The sequence below is a fragment of the Poecile atricapillus genome, chromosome 3, assembly GCF_030490865.1.
Source record: "Poecile atricapillus isolate bPoeAtr1 chromosome 3, bPoeAtr1.hap1, whole genome shotgun sequence".
NCBI classification, from domain to species: domain Eukaryota; kingdom Metazoa; phylum Chordata; class Aves; order Passeriformes; family Paridae; genus Poecile; species Poecile atricapillus.
This window is the reverse complement of record NC_081251.1, coordinates 58686406-58704201: the sequence shown is the minus strand read 5'-3', so window position 1 is coordinate 58704201 and position 17796 is coordinate 58686406. Positions and strand designations below refer to the sequence as shown.

General features: G+C 37.9%; 1 protein-coding gene across 1 annotated transcript in view; it reads right to left on the bottom strand.

Annotated features, from left to right (window-relative positions):
- The window catches only part of ESR1 (estrogen receptor 1), a 161132-nt gene extending 144481 nt beyond the window's left edge, over nt 1-16651 (bottom strand). Inside the window, exon 1 of the mRNA XM_058835083.1 lies at nt 16520-16651. Coding sequence (XP_058691066.1) covers nt 16520-16544 — 25 coding nt within the window. The 5' untranslated portion in view covers nt 16545-16651. The remainder of the gene's footprint in view (nt 1-16519) is intronic.
- Between the last annotated feature and the right edge of the window lie 1145 nt (nt 16652-17796).

Here is a 17796-nt window from a genome sequence, read left to right as displayed (position 1 = left end):
TAATTTCACCTGGCCTAATATTTAAATTTAATAAAATTACTTTTAAAATAGTAAATATTGTATTAAGAAAATTATTCTTTTGAAATCTTCCAACTGTAAAAAAAAAATCAAAGCACACATTACGGTATACATAGATTTTATTTGCACATATCTTTAAATGTGAGGTTTATCTGGAAAATAAACTACTTCTCCCCCATTTCATTCCATGCTGAAAAGTCCATTCCCCTAAGAAAATAAACCATATTACTATAGTATAAGGTCCATCATCTCCCAGAGCCAAACTTCCAGGCCTGACCCTCATTTTTGCATTGCCTCACTCAGATAAGATGTATATATATAAAAGTTACATTAGAAATCAGTGCATACACACATACACACACCACTAAAATAATTATTTAAGAAATAGCACACTCAGAATTCAGAACTGCTATAATATTTTAAAAAGTACAAGAGGCTTCCTGTCGACTACAAAACCTACACAGATTATAATGCATATACCTATAGCACCCCCTGGCCTCCAGAATTAAGGGAGTTGATGCAAAATTTGAGACTGTAATTCTTACAGAGAATTCCTCAGCAGCATAATGAGAACACAATGAATTTTCACAGGAACTTTGGAAAGTGAGTTCTCTGAAGATTGCAGTCCATAATATGCAATTATACAAAAATGGGAATACTTTCTTCATCCAATCCAGAGCCAGAGATCCTACTACACACAGCTACTATTCCAGTTCCTAATTCCAGGTAAGGTTGCAACACCAGCATTGGAAAAAACAGCTTTGAAATATGTAGATCTCCCTGATACACACTACTAGATAGTGGGTAATAAATTCAGGATAACAATAGGAACGGTGGAACTAAAAACCTAAAATCCTTCGGAAGTAAATTCTGTTTCTGATTCAATCACAGTGACACTACAGAAAGCATTGTGCTTTTTTCCATTAGTAAAAGATGTTGCTAAGGTACCCAGACAAACAGACAGGCAAGAGAGGAGAAGGGGAAAAAAAACCCAAGCAAAAATGTCTGGAAATAAATAAATTCACAAGGTGTCTACAGGGTGCTTTAACCTGAGAATATTGATACAGAAGCTGTTTTGCAAAGAACTAGAAATCTTTTAAAGAGTAGAAAGACTTTTAAAGCCAGCGATAAACTGAAGACATAATGTTAAAAGATTCAAGGTTGTGTCTCTTTTAGAACAGATGTGCCCAGTAATACTCTTAAAACAAGGCTTCATATTACTATAGCAATACCAGCATGAAAATTTCAATAAATATATCAACATTCATTAATAAATTTCATATCACAGCCATCTGCCACTACCCCATCTACCCAAGAAATCACAATTGTCAGCAGAGTCAGAATTGAAGTGAATTGAATGGGTCAAGAGTAGTAGAGGACAAGAGCCATGCAAAGATTTTTCACCTGTGCATGTGAAAATGATCCAGGAAAAATCATTTCCTAGTCCTGTACTTCAATCAGACCATTTATCTTCTTTCTAAACACTGCTCCTTTTCATAAACTACACCCTAACACAATGATTGTTGTGTCTGAGTGGATTTGCTAATAGGAAATCTCTTCCTTAAAAGTTACCCAGAGAGTTACATCTTTCCCAATTGCTAATTATTCCCTTCTCAAATATTTGCATCTTTTTTGCAAGGTTCTGACCTTAATATGTTTTCACCTGCTATCTCAAGGATATTTCTATTATGAAACTATTATTCAAACATAGAAATTAATAAACCACTACTGTTTATAAGGCTGATTGTCTTTGGTTGAGACTAAGCCAGACATTCTCCTGGATCTCTCCTACAACTTAAGGATTTGTTTAATTCTTCATATTTCCAATTTTTCAGTTGTGACAGTCTCACTTTGAAGTAAGAAATATATAAAGAAGGTAGTTGTCTCTTTTGACAGATTTTATGAATACTTCAGGTCTTTATATCCAATAACATTCAGCCTCCAGCTATCTGTACAAGAAACAAGCTATTATGGAATTTTTTTAAGCCATTCAAATAAAAGATGACACCCTCTTCTCTGCCCATGTGAGAGTATCCTGAAAAAGCTTATGTGTGCATAAGTGTCTATTGTTTTCCTAACTCATACACAGGAAAAATTCTATTGAAAGGTGGCAGGGAAGCCCTTTAATAACCTAAAAAAAATACCAAACAAAAAACCAAAAAATACCCAGAAATCTACACTAAATGTCTATTTGACAAACAACATAATATGAGTATTGCGATACTTTTCAGAGCAAAACCAAAATACAGTTTCAGGTCTGAAAGGAAAGATGTTGAGGGCAGAGTAGGGGAGTAAGAACCTGTCCTGGTCCCAATCAGGACAGGGTTAATTTTTGCAGCAGCCAAGAGGTGAGAAGGCTAAAACACAGAGGTATTCTGTACAACCTCTCATCATTTTCAAGGGTTAGGGGGAAGGCTCCCTTCTGGGATTAACACAGCACAGCAGAAGGAGCAGTGAGGTACAGTCTGTTGTCAAGGGGTTCGTGTGAATTATTCATTTCTTGAACCCTCTGTCATTGGTATTGTTGCTGTTACTGTTTGCTTTCTTATCTCATTGCTGTGTCCAGTAAATTGCTCTTATCTCAGCCTGTGATGCTTCTGTATCCCCAGTCCTCATCTCCAGCCTGCCACAGGGAACAGAGAGGGGGAAGAGAACAAGCAGCACATGGTTTGGAGTGTCTCAGTGGGAGCACTAAATTGGGGAGTACCATCCCCAGACAAGTAGCATCTCTCCAAAATTAACTTATTGATATATGACACTAGTTCATGCTAAAGACATCATCATTACTGACAAGAATATTTAAATATGCATGTATGTGTGTGTATGTTTGCACACACACATATATATGCATGTGTATAGATATGTATATATGTGTACATATATACACACACATTAATATATTTGTGAAAGAATGAAGCCTAAGTTGTTCATGGTATTTGTTCAGACTCAAAGGAAGCAACAGTTCTCCAAAGGGAAAAAAACACAGGATACTTCAAAGGTAATTACAAAAACTGCAGCTTTGTGATTCACCTCTTCCTCACAGATTTTGTGGCAGTTTGACTTACTTTGAAGTGAGAATAAGCTGCAGAAATTGAAAGCTGTCAAATTTATCTGAATTATGCTTTTGACTTTTGTACTCTCTGAAAACACTTTTGCAACCAAAACCATTTTCAAACCATAAAATTAATCAAAGTTTCCTAAACCATTCCACACAGAGAAAATAGACACTTCTGCAACATCTGAAGATGTCACTGCTCTGGTTACGCCTCTCCTCCCTTCTCAAGACAACATGGGCAAACCTTCCTGCCACTCACAAGAGTTGTGGATGTGATAGACCTGGCAGCTGCAGGATCTGAGGAGACCTCCCAACAATCTCTGCCTCCAGCAGACCCTGGTAGCAAGAGGGACAAGGACTATCCATGAAGGAATCAGGAAGCAGCACACTTTCAGGGAGCTACCACACAGGACAGCCAGTGCAGTCTTGGTCAGGACTGTCACCACCTGAAATAGTACAGGGAATGTGGAGGGACAGTGAACAACGTAAGGCCTGAACAAAAGAAGAGAGCGAGCAAATAGTAAAACAAATAACAACAATGAGAAGGAAATAAGCAAGAGGAAAGAATGTGGTGACTGCCAGCCAGTAGAAAATCCATCAGCAAAGGGACTAGAAAGTTTCCTTCAGAACCAGGCATAGAGTGGTAGCTGGAAACTGTCTGGTAACCAGAAAACTTTTTCTTGAAGGGAAATAGTGTGGAAACACACAACTAGCAATTCCTGTGGAACCTGCAGCACATCAGAACATGCCCTCCAGCCTGAGACAAACCATGGCGTGCACCACCACAGCATCTTTCCACCAATTCTGGGAGCAGTTCAGTTCAGCCAGTGGTGAATTCTTCCTTCATTTCCCCTGCTTCCAGGACAAGGAAGGCTCCAAAGACAAGCAACATTACTTCAAGTATTCTTCACGATCATTTGCTGTGTTAACATTTTGCAGGCTTGCCAATAGACCAAGAAATCCTTCACCAAGATGGAGGGTGTCTTCTTTAGGCTTCACACTGCCTTATAAACTGACCCGCAGATGAAATACAAAATGTAACAGACAGGGGAGGTTTCTTTACCTCATAGGCTGACACATCTGAGCCAACTAAGACAAGAAGGTTGTTCCTTCAAAAACATACCATCAACAGAATGGAAAATCAACTTGCCTGTTCTGGTTGCCAAGCAATAAGGAAGAAAATTGCTGAAACTATCAATCATGTACACCCAGAACAGGCTAATATGCTTCAAAGTTAGAAGGCAACTTAGAGGTGAGTTATTTTGCTATTTCAATTTAACAGTCATTTCACTATGAACAGAACAGCTTTGTTATGAGGATGGGAAGAAGGAAGGAATAGAAAAGAAGGAAGGAATAAAAGCAAAGTTTTCATCAAGTAGGAAGTAATGTCAATGTTCTCATTTACCAGACAGGGTAAGGTTCACAGTTTCAAGTTCACAAGTGTCAATGATTTTGCAACTATCTATGAACACAGACAATGCAGAACAGTGGAAGTATTTTGTATTAGAGCTTCATTTCATTTGTAGTATTTCTTGATGTCACCACTGGCTGCTTTTTCTAAGATGGCAGTATCAGCACTTCCATGAAGGCAAAGGGAACAGGCTGAAAAAATGTCACAAGTCTCTGTAGTCACAGTTCACTTAATTCCAATACTGTAATCCAGCATTTACATGAGAAATAAAAACAAGGTTGGGGGGAAGGGTGTTAATGACTGCCTTCCTGATGATTCCAGCGGTACATATATATTCAATAGAATAGATACTTTCTCAAGGTAGGCTGTTTTGATACTAGTATGACACTAAATGAACACAGAGTCAAGAATAGTAACATTGATAATGTAAATAATTCTTTAGAGCTATTAACTCTGAGTAGAGATGTAAAAGATTGAAAAAGGAGGACTGGGAAAAACAGAAACCAAGAAAGAAAATTGCTTGAGAGTTGTGGGATGTGTAGACGAGGCAAAGAAACAATATAAAAGAAGAATGAATGATAAGGAAGTGAAACACGAGATAAAAGTGCTCATAAAAGAAGGAAGCCAGGAGAAACTAGGGCATAGATCCAGAAAAGCTCTTATGTTCTAAATGTTAAGTATGTTATTAAATATATGAAGCACACTACTAATAAAGGTTGTGATATATGCTGAAAGATGGGAATTTACAATCAAGGAAAGAAAAGCAACAGATCAAAGAAAAATAATATCCAAAGAAAGAATAAAAAAGTTCCATTGAAGACTAGAGCAAAACTAAATACAGAGTGTGAGCCATCCTTGTCACATGGCACTTTCACCTGAATTTTCAGTGTTAAAGAATCTTTGGATACCCTAAAAATCTTACACAGTAATCCCTCAAACCAAAATTGCTGGATCCAGCTTGGGAAAATTGCATATCATTTGACAAAAGAAGAAGAGATAATTATTTAATTAAAAAAAGGTTTACAATCACAGGGATGCAATTAATAACAACTAAACTGCAAGAAGTTTTAATTGCATCATGACTAAATCATATATATATCTGTACACAGACACACAAACACACACAAAACCTTTCACATTGTAGAGGAATAATTTCACAGGCATGAAAGCAGCAAGGATTAAAATCAATTGAAAGAAAACATTTGCCTAGAGATAATAACTGGTATCTGAAAAATTGTTAAGCATACTTTACTGGCTATAATTTAAAGCTATAATTTAAAACTTGGTTCTCCTTTGGTTTAAAAGATGAACAAGTGAAAAAATTATAAATTTAGTAATAGTTTTGGGATAATAAAATTTTAGATAGTGAAACAGTAATCTCAAGATTAAACATATGCAGTGAGTATATTCATAGAGTGAAAACAGATATAAAGGCATTTCAGGAACTCTAAAAAATTAATAACTAATCTAAATAGTACTTAATAACTAAAACAAAGGGACACAAAAATAAGGCAGTGGTTCAGGCAAGGAAGGCTGTTTCCTAAAATATTTAGGAAACAACAAAATAAATCCTTATATTGACATCAAACAATTCTTAAAATGAAACTGGTATTCTCAATAACAGTAATACAAAAAAATCCACTTAGCATTCAGTAAGCCTGTTCTTGTTCAGAAAAACAAGGTTTTAATTTAGAATTAAAGGCTAATAAAATAACATCAACCAATGGCATTATATAAGTACATTATGTATAAAGTGATTCTTCTTAAATTCACTGAATACATCTTACTATAAGATTTTTGTCTGATAAGAACAATAGCGTTGTGTATATATTTTGCCTGCTGTAAGGCATGCAATACAACATTCCAACAATCGTAAAAGTGTGAAACAAAACAAATTGCCACATAATGAAATTAAAGAAAACTGTTTACTATACTTAAAAAATGCAGTGATGAATGAGAAGAATCAGCAACCAATCATTCTCTACTGCAATTCACAGGTTTTGTTCATATTTTCCTTGTGGTCATGAATACAAGAATAACAGCATTACTAACCAGATGTGCAGAAAAATACAGAACTTGGAATAATAAATACAAAAATACTACTTTTAATCAAGAGACACAACATGGAATGTTTTATAACCTTCCTTCAATAAAACAACATAATTTCCATTACAGCTAAATAATAAAATCATTTATGGGGAGTGAGGAGGAGGAAGGCATCTGAAACAAGCCATTTGCTAGACGTACTACTCTGTCCTGAGGAGAAGTGACTCACAAAGATTTTCAGCACTAGCAGACAGCCAAACAGGAGCTGTCAGTGTTACCCTGTGCCCATAGATTTGATAATCCTGGTATAATATAGCTCAGTAGGGAGAAGTAGAATAGCAAGTAGAGTCACATTTGCCTCTGCCTATCACTGACACACCTCCTGCAGGGAATACACACCTAAAGACTAGAAATGAACAGCACTTTTTAACTGCACAGATAATGACCCATCAGAAACCTATATCATGCTGATACCAGACTGATAGCAAGTACTGGAGCAGAGTTGCTTTCCTCAACCAACTATATTTCAAAAATACTTGGAGAACTCCTGTAGCTTGTGCTACAAAACAAGTCAGCAAGGATGGTCAAAGCAGTTGTTTTCAGTCACACAAGCTCTGAAAAAGAAACTGTGCTCATTCAGTGGGAATTATCTGTAAGGCAAACTCTGCAGCAGAGATGTTTCCCAAGGTCTGTATCACGAAGCCTCACAGGATCCAGATGCCAAGAGCAGAGACAAGAGAAGAGCAACATGATGGACTGCAAGAAAGTGATGTGAGGGATCTAAGCAGCACTGCCACTCAGAACTTCCTACCTCTGCAGAGGCTTTTCCAGTGCCGCCTTCTTCTTCCTTCATGTGAGTGCAAGAAGGTGATAGCTTTATTTTAACTACATGTTCTTCAAACGTGCAGAATCCCCATCCCAACATATCAAATTCAGTCACTTGGTCACCACACCAGTGAGAAAGATACTGTCAGATTGGAGAGTATCAGAAAATAAAATATCTAAGCTAGTCTAGGAACTTGCCACCAATTGATAAAGTCACTAGGGCAAATTTAGCTGGCATATTTCACAATAAAACATACTAAAAAGAAAATAGCACAGAAGATGCATGATACAACACAACTCAAGAAGACATTTAGAATGAATAGCAGGAAACAAAATGTAGCTGTCAGAAAGCATCCTTACCAGCAGAAGACACTATCAGCTGCATGACACTATTTTGAGCAGAGGAGGCGAAGGGGGGAAAGAAGAAAGACTCACTGATGGTACTCTTAAAAAGCTAGAAAATTCAAACATATCTGTCCTGAGCAGAACATTGAAGGGAACACCACATACAGTTTCACTATTCCTGATTTCTCCAGCTATGCTGTAGCTGGTGACTGGTGACACAGAATATGTATTTGGCAAATAAGTATTTGCCAGAGATGAGACAAACTATGTCAGCAGACAGAAAATGGTCCCATAAAAAAATCAAGTAAATATCAAAGTTGTACATGACTGCGAAATAAAACCTTTAGCCACTTTTAAATACTTCAGAGAGAAGATAAACACATAACCCACAAGATAAGCAAATACTAATTTGACAGGGCCTCATAATTTGGAATTTGCTACCAAAGAGCCAGTTTTTACCAGCAGTCATAAAGCCCTTAAATTAAGCATTTATGCAGGAGAAAGCAAAGCCAACAAATCCCCTAAAATAGTGCTTGCTTGGAAAAAGTAGGAAATTAAGAAGCTGAATTAAGGAACTTCCAAGAGGACAAACAGAAAGGAAAAATATTTGTAGGTGGTACATAGAATATATTGAGCGGTGCAGAGCAAACAAGGAAAACCAAAACAGGTAACTACGAATGTAGGACATTATTTGAAGCAACCCTTCCAAAAAATTCTGAAGTTGTTGTGTTAATGAGGACAATAAAAGACAAAATAAAATTCTGGCAGACTGAATGTAAAAATCCAATAAGCCAAGCCAAAAAGCCTTGACAAATAACTTTCAAGGGTTTTGGGGTTTTTTTATGTTAGAGTAGTTAAGAGTGAGGGCCAACTGCAATGAGTTGGAAAAGGATTTCACAATATAAAATATGGGATGAAATGGCAGCTGGAATCCAATAAAGATCTGAGAGCTAAAGAGTATGCTAAACAAATGATGACTAAAAATTCAACTCACTTAGACTAAAAAACACCAAAGATCAGAGGAAAGCTGATTACTCCCTAAAAATACATTAGGTATAAACATCAATACCTATAAGGTGTTTAGGACAAAGAAAGAAAGCTGGCACTGCAAATAAATTTACTATGGAAATTACAAGCCTCTCAGCTGACAGAACAGTGAAGCTCTAGATCAGCCTGTCCATGAGAGGAAAAACAGCCTAACTGGGCTTTAAGATAAATGTGGATAAGCACTGTGAACAAATTACACGATCTGGTTGCTATGACAGCTCAGTACTGGGTTAGCCATCCAACTTAGGCTGGATTCAACAAATGATACTAAAGCAAAAACTTACCAGCATGAATCAGATGCACTATGAGTTTCGTCTATGCAGAAGCAAGTCACAGTGCCTTACCTATGCAGAAATACGTTTCTGCTTAAATGTTTCTGCTCCTCTTTAGATCAAGAGAGGTGAATTGCTTTGTGTGCAAGAAGCCTTGGTGTCACATGCACCAGACTTCAATCACTGAAGAGTGATTGAGTTTTAAAGGATGTTCTTAAGAGAAAGACTCTTCCTCTTATATCCAAGGTATCTGGTTTTGCCTTTTGATTATGTTTTGATAAGAGCAGAGGTAGCTTTAAAGCCTGAAGGTCCAGCCTTTCATAAGTAGTTATTTGTCTTGTCAGAGCAGACCCAGGGCTGAGACAAATTAATGACAGGTTAGTTAGCTAGAATAGGGAAGGAAATTAGTCACTAAAAATAATCTGTGTCTATGCTACTGGTTTTGTTCATGGCAGTAGTGAGGTTTTAAAGTGATTTCCTCCATTTGCTTGGATTACAGAGCAGCTGGGATGTGGGGGGGAAAAAAAATCAATTTGGGGTAAACTACACAGAAAACTCTGCTCCAAAAGTGTACCAAACACAGACTGACTCCTCACAGAGACACAAGACTGGTTCTTCAGGCAGCCTCGAGGCACATGTCTGGCATTGTATGCCAACCAGGACACCAGGCCCACCAGGTCTCATCACAACTTTGCCACACATTCACGTGGATGGGCACCAATGTCTGGAAACCCACCAGGAAGGCCATGCCAGAAGAGCAGCGCACAATAGGCATGGTCGACCCCAATCTGGATATCCAAGTGGGAGGACCTAAATTGGCCAAGTATACTAGAACTGTTTGTTCTACAGCGGTAACAGGTTGGGTTGAAGGGCTGGCAACACAAAGCAGCTGATATGGGTTCAATTCCAAAAGTATACATTTCCCAAGAACAAAAATTTTACCTTGAACATAATGAGCTGTACAATGTTTTGTCTAGTTTTCAATCCTTTAAATTACCGCAGATCAAATTTGCTGAACAGTTTGTCTTACTTGCTTCAGTTTAATCCCCGAGGGAAAAAAAGATTAGTTGCTTGTGCCCAGTTCTTATTTAAAAAAGAAAAAATATCATAATTGACTTGACATCTAGTTCATGAAGTTTCTTGAGTCTCTCTTGACTCAGCTTTCTCTCTTTCATTTTCAAAGGTATTTTTATAAGTGTATCCTTTATGTTGCTGAGTTTCAAATGAAAACAAATAAAGGAATAAAACAAATCAATATTTAAGACAGTTTTTTTGTCAAAAGTCCAAAAGGAATTATCAAAGTCATTTTCTGTTACTTATGTCAACCTCCGTTTTTCTCTAAATTTGCTTTCCCATTGTTTGCAATGGACACTTTGCATACAAACTGTGCCAGGGAGCAAGAGCAAACACTTTATTAAGAAAAAGACCACCCTACAAAAAAATAAGGTGTTAAGGAAAAAAATATGAACTCCCATGATGCATGTAATGACAAAATTTCATTCAGATGGTGACTTTGAAGCCCTCCTGCTTTAAAGCCCATGCATGCATATACAAGAGTGAGTTCTTGTGTGACCAGGAGTGCAGGAGCCAGCATTGCCATGTTTTATCTCAAACATGACACTGTTAAGAGAGGAAAGAGGTGATCAGAGGAGAGGGTCCTGCAGAGGTGGAGTTGTGCTAAGCCAGCTTCCTGTTCACCTTGACACTGGAGCTCAGTCCTCTCAACTCACCTCCTGCAGGAGGGCAAAAAGGGATGAAAAATCCATTTTACACTAAGAGGTGTGCACCATTTTAACAATAAACAGAAGGGAATCAGGCCGCCTCCCTCTCTTTTTCCTCTCTCTTTCCCTTGCATTGTTTTTCCCAGCTCCAGACTATCTGTGTGGCGGACCAACACAGGACCTAAGGACTGCTGATACTCTTTGTTCTCTCCTTTTTCTGTCTTTATTTCTCTCCTCCCTTGCTGTGCCAGGGGTAAAGCATGGCTAATATATTCTACTCAGTACTGAAGTTGCTGTGGGAGTGGGAAGCCTGTGGAAGGGTGTTGTGGTTTATCAGCCAACCCCTTGGAGCAGTGGTGTGTGCCTTGCTGACCAGCAGCTTTGGTAATGTGTTCTGGCTTGTTAGCCAGCACCTTTGAGAAGTTTTTTGTGGGAGCTGAGAACTTAGTGAAGTGTAGAGTACAAAATCTAAGGGTTTCTCAGCCACCATTTTTGAGAAAGCGTACATTTTGAGAAAGTGTACTGTTAGAATTTAGGAGCTTGTTAGTCAACACCTTTTGAGTGTAAACAGTGGGCTGTTTGCCAGAGTTAAGGTGACTACAATGAAGCCCTAGAGTAAGAGACACAGGGCCCAGAGTCTTGTTCATCCTGATGAGAAGTCACAACAAGCATCATGCCCCCTACCAGTGGTCATGGCACACCAGCACACACAGAAACACCACTGGAAGGCTCTCCCGTCTGGTGCAAAGCAGCTGTTAGCTGAATATTCCAACACACACGACAAGACTAGAAACAATTCCACAAGACATATGCCCAGTTTAAATTACAGAAAGTTCAGGTTGAAAAGGGAGAACAAACAGACTAGCTGGGATGAAAATATTATGAAATGCACCTGCTTTCTAATGAGCGCATGAAATTAAGAGTTCAGGGTTACTTTTACGTCCAAACATGTCCAAGCAAGGTATCAATGCCTATATAGAAAGTGCCCTTCAGACAAAGCCAGAGGAAAGCAATACAAGCAGCAACTGAACGATTTCTTGGGTTAGTGGGAACCCAACCTGACAACAGTTGCCGATGTACTTGCCTCAGCACAGTCTGAGATTAATGGCATTTTGGAATGAATAAGCGGGCTGTCGATTTACAGCCGTATAGCAATGTGAGGCCACAAATACCATTCAAGTCCATTACCTCAAAATTGATGAAACCAATAAAATGGGCAATGAAATTCTGTATAATACTGGATAATTGCAAAACAAAATCTCAAGGACATTATTTCTGAAGACACAACTAGTTTATCTCCACTTGAAGAACAAAGAAGGCAAAACTACAGGCAGGTACACTGCCAACAAGTTTCAAAAACAAAATATAAAGAAGATTTTAGTTTTCTGTTGGTTTGGATTTCAAACCAAGTGATTTCACAAAATTGCCAAAATTCATATCTGACCAATTTTGGCTTTATGGTGTTTCTGTTTAGCTGCCACAGATGATACAAGGACTGAATCAACAGTTATGGCAATCCCCAAAGCAGATCTTGCCCATAATAACTGTGCTATCAAAAGCCATAAAAATTGTCAGTGAAAGCTATTCAGAACTGAACAGATACAAAATTAGTGTCTCTATATGGAACTGCAGCTGGACTCTTTAAAAAACAAAATATCTGAAATATAAACACAGAATTCCAGCCTTGTTTCACTGTCGATTATTCTCTTTTAACTATTCAATTTTTTAAAATAATCAAACACAAGACAAAGAGTATTTTTAGTACTTGAAGGACTTTGTATTAAAACTATTATTTTTATTTGAGCATTAATAAAAATATAGAGAAGTCCCACCAAAAGTATTTTTTTCAAAATCAAGAACTTTTTCCACTTTAAAAAAACTAACCAAATTTTACCATTTAGCTTTTAGAACATACTTAAACAAAAATATTCAGGATTTTTGTCTGCAGTAAGCAATTGTAACAACAGAAATTATTATAAAAGTAAAAGCAACAACCCAAATTATTGGTTAGTGAAATTATAAATAAAATTACTTTTAGTGTGCAATATAGAAAAGGGCTTTTTACAGACCTAAGAAATACGCAAATATACAAATACTAGCCACAAAAAAAGAACAAAAAACTTTATATTCTAGCAAATTTTTTACTATCAAGTAATTATTTTAAAAATATTTTCCTCCAGATTTGTCCTCTTTCTCAGACTAGTTTGCAAGCATAAACTGAATGCTTCCAGACTAAGCTGCTTCTGGCTTCTTGGAATATGGGCTTTTTTCCCCTAAAATTCATAAAAAGGAGTATTTCACCCCTGCTCATATCCATCTGCAAGAAAGCATTGCACAAATTTATTTCACATTTATCTATAGCATTATTCTCCAAAAAGGACGAAAAATAAAAGTGAATAATATCTTGAGAAAATAAATGGTCATATTTTTAAAATGTGTCTTCTTCAGAAAAAAAAAATACTGTCTAAATTCAAATTACACTCCAGAAATGGAGATAGACATCTGAGTCACTGAGTGTAATCCTTGCTACCAAACCTTCACCTCCTGTAGCCAACTCCCCGAGCCTGTTGTAAACAGCGACATGTCCTAGCCTACCCCTCAGATAGGAGGCTGAACCCACGTACTTTTCCAGCTCCAGTCTGAATTTATTCACAGTCACACCTGTTTGGATTTAGGATGGCAATTGCTTTCAGGACAAGTGTTCCAAATCTCATCAAGATAAATAGTCCTTAAGCAAAATCATCACCTACAGCATTACGGCAGAAAGAGATTTAGAATAATCTTTCCTAAACGCAAGTCAGGCTATTAGTTTTTGCCATTTTTATTTAAAATTATATCCATATGTTAATGTGAAAGGTATTACTTGAACTATCTACGCCTTTCATGTGCATTTTAAGTTGCTTTTTCTATATATATATATAAAAAAAATTAAATTTCATTTTCTCTTTTCTCTGCTTTCGTACTTCCATTTCCCACCCAGTGATCTCATGTTCCCTTGTACCTACCACTCATCAGGTCTCTAGAGTACAGGTCTCTGCATACAGTGTATGGGACTGGGGTTTAATGTTTTTCATTAGCCTCCAAGGGCTCCTGTGAGATTCTGCTTCTTCCTCCTCTCCTTCCACAAACCCTGGCACAGCCTGTGCAATCCACATCCTCTCCTCAGCTTCTGGAGATGCCACAGCGAGAGAGACGCAAGATGGGTGTAAGAACTCAGTCCATGTTGGCTCTGTCCCTTCACTTTCTATTTACACTTTTCCCATTAATTTTACTCTTTTCTCATTCTCTTTTCATCAGTGCCTCATCAGTGTCTGAGGAGACAGCAGGCAAAAGACATGGGACTAGAGACTGCAGCCTGAAGTACCTTGGAGGAGCTGCTCACAGTGTGCCATCCCTTGCTGGGCAGTGACATTTCAGGTGGGCTGTGTTGGGCAATGCCAGCAAGACAAACATGGCCATCAGGCCAAATGAATGATTAATGACTCAACTGAGGCAGCAAAACGACAAGGTCTAAACTATGAGAGTGACAGTGTAAGATTAAAGTCTACACATGACTTCTGATCTCTCCCCAGAGTAGCAGTGCTGTCCACGGCTCCAAATGGCAGAGGGGAATTCTGAGACTAACGGGATCACCGTGGCTCGCAGGGAGCTCAGAGTCCCTGTCATGCAGCACAATCCCCTGCTCAAGCAGGGTCACCCACAGCAGGTTACTCAGGGTCAGGGCAGGCTCCACTGGAGAGCATCTCCAAGGATGGAGACTCCAAAACCTCTCTGGGAAACCTGTGCAATTGTTAGACTGTCCTCATAGCCAAGCTTTTTACTGTCCCCCACCCCCTTTTATTATTTTTTTTTTTGTATGTTCTTATGTTCCTTTTCAGAAACAAAGACAATTGATGAGCACAAATTGAGTTAATAAATAGGTAGGGGAAAAAAAGAAAAAGAAAATTAGTGATAACACAGATCTTCTAATTTAACTCATCATTTTTTATCTATTGCAATTTCTCTGGTTACCACAAGATTGGCACAATTCTTAGGCTTGTGTTCACAAGTGCAAGCATTATGCTGTAGGAAGCAACAGGAAATCCAGCTCTGAGCTGCAATCTCACAGTTCCCATTATTTGCACATTGGTACCATGCAAACTCATGAAGTGAAGGTGAGACTGAGTTAGAACTTGGTATATAATCCGAGGATGGACAAATGTTTTTCTTTAAATCATTATAAACAAGCTTCAGACCTGCACATGCTTCACTTTATCATCAAAAACAGCAACACAAACCTTTAAACAGAAGTTCTGTAAGACTGGCTCCTAAATTTCATCTAGTTTGCACAATGAGTATGGCTTTTTCTAATTGCTTTCAGTTTCTGAGTCAGATATTTACACAGAGATGCTGTTGCTCTTCTGGGACTGCAGCAATTCAACCAACACAGAATTTGGGACGTTTTTTTTCCAGGGCCTATGATGATGAGAACTGAACTGAAAACCTAATGTGCTCTTTCTACTTCAGGGTAACCATTATTATTATGTTCAGAATTAATTTGGGGGAGGGAGAAGAGAATAAAGTCTTCCATAAATCCTTTATTTATTACCTGGTCATTAGGGTATAGGCCAGAAAAACAAAGAAAATAAAGCAATGTTCAGTAATGGCCTCTGCAACTCCAGGTGATGTGATAGGAAGTCCAGGCTATAGGCCATGAAGGGAAATAGAAAGATTCCAGCTTATTTCATTACACCTTTTTCCAAACATTCATTCTCCAACTTCTGCATGATATCAAGGTATATCACTTAGGGACCCAAGTTTAAAATAAGCTTAACAATACTTAAATGCTAATTCCAAAACTTAAAAGTAAACTCCAAAGAAAGCACATGTAATTTGGAAGAAAGGAAAATAAAAGGAAACAAAATTTAAACAAAAGCCAAAACCCCAGAAACAGAAAATAAGTAAAATATATGCATAACCCACTATGGGGGAGAATGATTTTTGGAAAATCCTATTTGTCCAAGAAAAAAAAAAAATGCAGTTAGAGAAAACCATTACTCAGTAATTACCAAGTGAATTTTATTGTGTTCAGAGCCTGTGTTAAAAAATAGAAAAATCAGACTCTTTGTACCACAAAGCACCCCGATGATAGATCTCACTAAATACATGGTTTCAATATCATGTGCTATAAGTATTGCTCAGCATCAGCCGAGATCAAAATACAGTATTTCACTTCATTCACACCAGAAAAATGATACACTGCCTGGGGTGTGACTGCCCTCCAATTCAATTAAGTCCTTTCCCCATTATGTCTCAGCCAACTGGTAAAGACACCAGCATGTGATTTCAGAATATTTTACTTAGTTTTGTCTTTCTACCTACATGAAGGATTTTGACTGAGGGGCTGGAGGATGGGACAGGGGGGTCACATCGTTCCTTCACAACTGCAGCACAGGATTTATGGCACCCTCCACAGCACACATTAAACAAAGCACTACTACACCTGAAATATTCACCTTAAAACATACTTTAGGCAACTTTTGCCACGCCTTTGGCTTGTTTTCTGTTGCTTTTTTAGGCTTCTCAGCGACACTGCGGGACACAGGAAAAAAGGAACACAGTAAGAAAAGTAACGTTTGAGAGAGTACAAACTAACTCCAAACCAAAACACCCAACTTCTGAGCATTTCCACAGGTCTAACTGGGCGTGCCCAGCAAAGGCTGAGGGTAAAAAAGCAGCGTTAAAAGTTGAGTGTGAGGGACAGAAACTGCACAAACCAAGAGGGTTTTTTCTGACTTACATTGCTGCCAGCAGGCTGTTGCCATTCCCTCTGCGGGGCTCTCACTGGCCGGGCGATCACATGACGCCGGGAACCAAAATAGAAAAGAGCGAGGAAGCCGAAGCAGAAACACGTTTTCAAGAAAAGACCTATCGTGGCCATGATAATACACCCTTAGGGGCAGAAGGTGGTAAATTTAGACGGGAGCCTAGGCTGAAAAATGGGTAATGCCTTGAACTTCGCAGCCAGGCATCGGCTAGCCTTTCAGTACATGGGAAACTAATAAATCTCAGCCTGGGTCTGTACGTGACTAAACCTGCTAACTGCTGGAGTAAATCACCAGACCTTGAAAGAAAATAAGATCTATCAAATTTTAAAATAAATCTATTGAAGTTTAAAAATAGCCTCCCACCGTCAGAACCATTTTCATCTTCAGGCTAAGGCTTCTAGTAGTTTGTTTGTGGAGAGGAAGCAATTTTTTTAAAAGGATATGCTCTTAAGGTAATTGGGCGAGCTGTAAACACATTTCAAAGATTGTTTTCAATTCTTTCATGAGTAAAAGATATGGCTGCAGATCTATATGTTAGTAAAACAACGTTGTAAATCTATAAACCTAATAATTTAACCATAAAAATATAAACAAAAATGCAAAGACTCCAAGTCAAAAGCTGAACAGATGAGTTAGGGACCAAATGCAAGTTCCATCCAACAATAAAATATCCTCTGATTTTAAGGCTGCTGTTTAGTTGTCCCTGTTAGAAGGTTAGCTCTTCCAGTTTTGTAAATATCATAAAAAATAAACTCCAGCAAAATACTATTCTTGGGATTGCAGGAAATACGAGTTCCTTTCTGTAGCAGCTAACTTTTTCATCATGTCCTAGTCATTCGAAATAAGACTGTTACCATTTTTCATTCTGTGAAATTTCAATGTTTCCCTGTTTTCAGTGAATGGCAGGGCAGTTATTGAAGAAAAAGGCTTTACTGAAAAATGCAAACAGCAGTAGAGAATCTCTGATCGAGGAAAAGGAAATATGCTGTATATCTTAACAGGAAAAGGACAGGAAAGAATTTCATGTTCTAACCTTTAAATGCAATCACCCTCACCTTACAGTCATAAGGCAAAAATATTGAAAATCCCACCCTTTCAATGCAACTGGGTTGCAAGACCTTCTGAATAAACACAGGAGTAGAGAATGCAATTCAAAATCTTACATAGCAGACTTCCAACTCTGCAAGAAAAAAATTGCAAATAATATGAGCGTGAGTTAAGAAACTAAATTGTTCTCCTTTTATTAAGA